The sequence below is a fragment of the Apaloderma vittatum genome, unplaced genomic scaffold (genome assembly GCF_000703405.1).
Source record: "Apaloderma vittatum isolate BGI_N311 unplaced genomic scaffold, ASM70340v1 scaffold11630, whole genome shotgun sequence".
Taxonomy (NCBI): domain Eukaryota; kingdom Metazoa; phylum Chordata; class Aves; order Trogoniformes; family Trogonidae; genus Apaloderma; species Apaloderma vittatum.
Window position 1 is genome coordinate 25,184 of NW_009696212.1, and position 6,651 is coordinate 31,834.

General features: G+C 39.7%; 1 protein-coding gene across 1 annotated transcript in view; it reads right to left on the reverse strand.

Moving 5' to 3' along the window:
- Nucleotides 1-6,651, reverse strand: part of LOC104277364 (ubiquitin carboxyl-terminal hydrolase 25-like) — a gene marked incomplete at both ends in the record, with an annotated part of 39,029 nt that overhangs the window by 23,240 nt on the left and 9,138 nt on the right. The window contains 1 exon segment of the mRNA XM_009873984.1: nucleotides 1,278-1,364. Coding sequence (XP_009872286.1) covers nucleotides 1,278-1,364 — 87 coding nt within the window.

The window sequence follows — 6,651 nt, forward strand, 5'->3', positions numbered from 1 at the left end:
ATTTAGGTTGGAAAAGACCCTTGGGATCATCGAGGCCAACCATTAACCCTACTCTACAAAGCTCACCCCTAAACTATATCCCCCAACACATCTAAACGACCTCTAAACACATCCAGGGCTACCTCTATGGGTAGCCTATTCCAATGTCTGACTACACTGTCTGTGAAAATTCTTTTCCTAATGTCCATTTCAAACCCACCCTGTTGCAGTTTGAAGCCACTCCCTCTTGTTCTATTACTAATTACCGGTGAGAAGAGACCAGCACCAGCCTCTCTACAATGTCCTTTCAGGTAGTTGTAGAGAGTGATGAGGTCTCCCCTCAGCCTCCTCCTCTTCAAACTAAACAGCCCCAGCTCCTTCAATTGCTCTTCCTAAGATTTACTCTCCAGGCCCTTCACCAAAATCACAGAATGTCAGGGGTTGCAAGGGACCTTGAAAGATCATCTAGTTCAACCCTCCCGCCAGAGCAAGATCACCTCGAGTAGGAACCAGCTTCATTGTCCTCCTCTGCACTCACTCCAGCACCTTGACATCCCTCTTGTACTGAGGTGCCCAAAACTGGACACAACACTTGAGGTGAGGCCTCACCAGTGCTGAGCACAGAGGAACAATCACCTCCCTACTCCTGCTGGTCACACTGTTTCTAATGCAAGTCAGGACACCATCGGCCTTTTTGGCCACCCAGGCACACTGCTGGCTCATGTTCAGCCACTCGTCAATTAGAACTCCCAGGTCCTTTTTTGCCAGGCAGCTTTCCAGCCACACTTCTCCAAGCCTGTAGTTTTGCCTGGGGTCATTGTGGCCTGAGTGCAGGACCTGGCACTTGGCCTTGTTGAAGCTCATCCCATTAACCTTGGGCCGTTAATCCAACCTGTCCAAGTCTCTCTGTCTTTCTGACAAAAGTATACAGCACAAAAACAAAAGGCTAACCAAAAAGCATGCCCATAGCTGCACAGTGTGAGGAAACTAGAATAAAATATGCTGGCTAACACAACTATGTTCACATCAGAAATGTTCTTCCACTAGGAGCACTGCTGCTACGAGCCCTTCCAACTGAACCTGGGCTAAACAGCAGCACACTCCGTCTCTCTCAACACCCTGCTCTGCACTCTAATGTGAGGCTAACATTTTATATAAGATCCGTAACAGAAACCTCAGAGAAATGTTAACTGGCACCTATAAAATCCATGCTAATTTCAACTAAAAACCAGAGCAAAATTCAATTACAAGAGAAACACCCTTATCAGTCACCAAGGGTAGTTAGCTTCTGATTTTACCTTTTGGTTACGGGGCAAGTCTTGAGCATTTGCAGGAGGATTGAAATTCAAAACTAGTCTTCGAAACTCCAGTAGGTTAAATAATGACTGAAAAGAACAAAAAAAATTAAGAAGTTGAAGCACTTCTACAAACAAGACCACATTCTTCCAAACACACCTTAGTGAAATAAATGAAATATTAAGCTTATGCAATGCTAAGGTTTCATTTCAGAAGCTAGATTATTTTATTTATCTTTGCTAAATACATTTTCACTAGAAGATAATTATTTTTGCAAAGAAAATAGCATAGTCAAAAAACCACACCTTATTAACACTTAATTGCATAAAAGGAACAAAATAATTACAGATAATAAGAAAATTACTTTTTACAACAAGAATTTTATTCATTGTATATCCATCAGTTTTCAAATTGAAATTAAAGCCTGTTTAGCCACGTACATCTTGTAGCCCCCTCAGTCATCTGTCTCCTCTGTGCAGAGAGAGTACATCTTTGCAAACGCAACTTAAATCCACTTGCAATTAATTACCTGTACTTTTTATATTCTGCCTACTCCTCCCATTATTACAGGATCTGAATGATGTACATTAGAGTAAGGAAAGTGGGTTACATATGTTTGCAGGTAAGGAACTGATAACATTCTCATTTTACAGACAGTAAGACATGAAAACAATTGTGTACAGGCACACCCACAAAAAACCTCACAGTGTAAGACAGAGCCTGGAGCCAAGAGAGGACAAGAACGAGGCAACAATTCCAGGTTAGAAAAAAAAAAAAAAAGTCCCAAGTTGTGGTTGAGATCTGAAGTCCTCAGCACCTGCGTAACTGCATCACTGCTTTTCTGTACAAGCAGAAAGGGCTTGAACTAAAGTTCACTTTTTTACCACAGACTAGGGTTTGGATGAAGACAAGGCAGCAGAAAAGGTCTAAAGTATTTTTAACATGTTCATCAAAGGAGCACAAGAAAGTTTTGCCCTCCTATTTGTACCCTTTGGTTTTACAATCTATAATTAAACTTTCCCCCTCATGCCAATCATATATTAGCCATTTATTTTGGAAAGACAGAGCTTGCCTACCCCAGTAATAGACTGCAACTTGTCCTACACAGGTGAAGTCACAGACCACAGTGGGTTTAATACGATTTCAACCCCACAGTGCCAAGAAAGTGAAACTTAGTGAAAAGACACCGCATTTATTCCAATAATTTAGAACATATTGGAAAGCAAAAAGACGCTTGAAAAGTTGCAACATTTCTGCCTCCTCTCATGAAAGAGCCTGTACCAAGTTTAATCTCTTCCCATACCAGACAGTATACAGCAACTCCTACCATTTTTTAAATTTGAAAATGTAATAACTAAAAAAATCCCACGAATCACAGAAGATCTTTTTGACCTTCCTAAGTCAATACAGACAATTGAGTAGTCAAGTCTTTTTTATTTTTTTTTCCTCCTATTTTGCTGTTCAAAATACAGGTTCCCCTTTTAGGCATCCTTGCAGAGAAGGCAGACTAAAACACAGTGTCCTTTGTTTACTTACTCAAAGCATAAAAAATGTTAATATTTAATTAAAGTGTCATTCTAGAAGTTGATACTAATTGAAGTTATGTGTCATGATGTAACAGCATTCCACTGGTGGGCTCTTCATCAAACAAAACATAGCAATGTCTTACATACAAAATAAACCAGTTGCTGAAATATCATGTCCAAAGACTGACTTCTCTCCATGACTAATCCAAGTGCGATCAAAGTTCCAAGCAGCTGAGCTGGCCAATTTTGTAATACACAGACATGAATTAAGCACATAAAACCATACTGAAGTTTAGAATTTTTGCCTGGCATTCAATCCACAAGTTTTTCCCCAAAAATGTATTTCTTTAATTCAGAACTTTAAACTGTGAATATGTAACTCCACACTTTACTAAGCTGAACAAACCTATTTCTGCAGGCTGCTGAGAATAATTAAGAGGATTGTCTTATTATATTCTTTTTTTGTCTTTGTTCTACACAAAATTTCTTATGCAAGATATTTAGTTATCAAATTATTTTGCAAAACAGCTTATGCTCTTCTAAACCAACTTCAGGAAACTTCAAGAGGGGAACTTCAAGTGCAAGTGTAAGCAAGTATATAACTAGTGTGCCCAAGACCAACCAATTCTGAAGTTCCTCAAGGAGGAAACTATGGTTCTTCCTGAGGTAAGGAGATATAAATGAGCTTGCCTCAGCCTTCATTGCAGCAGAGGCTTCCCATGGCCAACCACCCTTGTTCTTCCTTCAGAAAGGGGCTAGGCTAAACAACTCCCAGTTTGCCGAGCCACCTGCTGACTAGGCTTTCTACACCCAGGGTAGGCGACACCATGGAGCAGAAGCTGCTCTGCTGCAGCCACTGAGAGAGACACAGCAGAGGCTCTCCCTGGCCGGTGCCACCGGCTGGTCCCAGGCCAAAGCACCAGCCTTCCAAAGTCATTGCATGGGGCAGCGCTTCATCTCTTATCCACCTGGCTTGCTTCAGCTAGGGAAAAATGTCAGAAGCCCCAGTGCAAGAGAACAGGCTGGATGTAAAAGGTGGATACTTCGTATCTACTGGCCTTCATCAAATATACATAAAATCCACTAAAGTATGCAAAACTTATGTATGCAAGGAAAATTCTCTACAAGTTGGGGTGTTGGGTTTTTTCCTAGAGTATTTAAACCTATTTAAAAACTGTCATCTGGAAACGTGACCAAGCTACGGCTAAAGTTAAGTTACATCAATTCAATTTATCATGAAAATTAACAGATTTTTTATCATGTCTGTCTCTTATTATGTCTGTTTGGGTGCTGAACAGGATAGAAGAAAGTGAGAATAAACAGAACAGCAGTAAAAATCTAGTGTTGGTTTAGGGCTTTTACACTAACCGTGCTGAATGACAGCAGAGATACTGTGGCTTCCCCCTGCTCGAGGTGGTGATAACGTAGACATATTTTCTGTCAGGCCAGAAAGACCTAGGCAGAATTGTACAGGACTGTAAGATACTAAAATCACTCATTTTTCTGAGTAATGTCTACCCACACTCTATATAAAGTCCAAATGCAACTTCAGAATATCAGCTGCCTTGTTTTCACCTAAAAGACCCTGCTTATCCCTTTCTCCACCCTTAATGTCTAGGATTATTAAAAGTAAGGTCCTTGGCAGAATTTAGGTTGCCTGAGTAAAGGATTAATTCTTAACATTCAAGAACTGTGATGATGCATTAATACCGCAAGAATATAAATTAGTCAGCATATTAAATCCATAAAGACTTGGCAAGCAACACAAATCATTAAAAGCCACCATCAGAGTCCTAAAATAGTAGTTACTGTCACCAACAATACTCAGAGAGTAGGAAAATTGTACTTCAGCGTCTAGATAAAAGATGAGCTATCAAGATGCCGCACAAAGCCTTAAGCAGGCTCTTTGATGGATTCTTGCAAGTTCCAAAAGCACAGGGCACTAAATACAGCTGTTTCACTAACAGACCTATGAAAACCTTTTATTTTCTTTGACAAGCAATTTTGCATTTGTTTCCACCATTGAGATCACAAAAGCAAAGAATTTTGCACAAGAACTGGGACATTTTTAGTACTAATCACCTTTATAAAAGTTTACACAAAAACCTTAATTTCATGCTACTATGAACACAACCATCTTGCCATTCAATTCACAAAGGTTAAGCCTGGAAGAAAGGACTTTCAAAAATCACTGTTACTAATGAAGCTTAGCAAACAAAACAGAATATACCCACTGACACACAGCTGCAACACCAGTGGCACATCGTGAAATGAGGTCATCGTTCAGGTTTCTTTCAGAACAGCGTTCAGGTTTCTTTCAGAACAGCCCCGAGAAAATCTGTGTAACCTCCATTCTTGCAGTAGCCCAGTTTGCAGGCTCCCATTTACCAAAGTGAAAGGGATTAACAACAGGTAAGGATGCCATGACTAGTGCAGGTATGCTAACAGTACTTACACGCCAGAAGTAAACACGGGCTAGGAATTTGTTCAAATTAGTACTAAGGCTTGAGATTTAAATGGAGAAAAACAGAAATACTAACTTGAATTTTGGTAAAGAAAATTTAGGAAGGACTTAACTTGGCTAGAAATCAAAACCAAAATACATATTAATAGCACAGCTTGAAAAGTAGCTTTTCAGCAGGGTGAAAGAAAACCATGAATTCCTACAGAGCTCCTAAACAAAATGCTTCAGGTACTGGCATTTACCTAAAACATGATCTTGTGTAAGTTGAAAGCTTATATATGCATTAATACACCAGAACATCTAATTGCCTCATTTAGTCATCTGGGGCCTTTAATGCATTTACTTTTACATGCATTTAGATTTTTTAAGTCACCAAGCGGGGACCATATCTACCTTCATTTTGTATAACAGGCAGAGAGCAATCTTAAAGAACAAATATATTATTGTTCTAAAAATAAAAAGCAAAAATAGAGCTCTGCGTCACTAAGTACATTATTTGGAATAGTTTGCCTCTGCCAACATGACAAATTAGACTTATGGTCTTACTTCACTTTATAAACAATGTTGGTAGTTTACTGTATATAGCATTCTAGCGAGGTAGGTCAGCCATTATTAGGGTTAACTTTAATTTAGATTGTTCTCATAAATAAAAAGATAACACTGAACTCTATGGAACGTATGCTCCCACCTGCACGCATGACTGTATGTTCCTTCCAATAACATTAAGAACTTTAAATTTACTAGTTAACAATACTGAAAGTGCTAAGGGTTCAACATAAGAGTCTCTCTAATTATTGCACTTAAGCTTATTAGTGACTTAACACTTCTGCACGCCTCAGATTGAATATTACATCCAGCACGGCTCCATACAGCAAAAACGTAGGCACGTTCACTGGAAACTAAAGGCCACTTCTCTCCAACTTTCCAGTCTTTTGGAATACCACTAATCTGTGAGAATCACTTCTCTCTCCTCTTTATGGCCTTCTCCACTTTTTCTCTTTATTGATCCGTTTTACTCTTTTACCTTTTGGTTAACATTCTTGAACCTATTTTTCTCACAGCATAGTCCCTGAAGTGGCTGCTTGTTACCACTGCGCTGGCCACTCCGCTCTTGCACTACCATAGAATCACTGAAATATTCAGGTTGGAAATAAACCCTGGCATCAAGTCCAACCTATAACCCTACTCTACGGAGTCCACTCCTAAACCATATCCCCCAACACCACATCTAAACGAGCTTTAAACACATCCAAGGATGGTGACTCAATCACCTCCATGGGCAGCCTATTCCAGTGTCTAACTACTCCTTCTGTGAAAAAAATTTTCATAACATCCAGCCTAAATCTACCCTGTTGCAGCTTGTGGCCATTCCCTCTAGTTCTACCA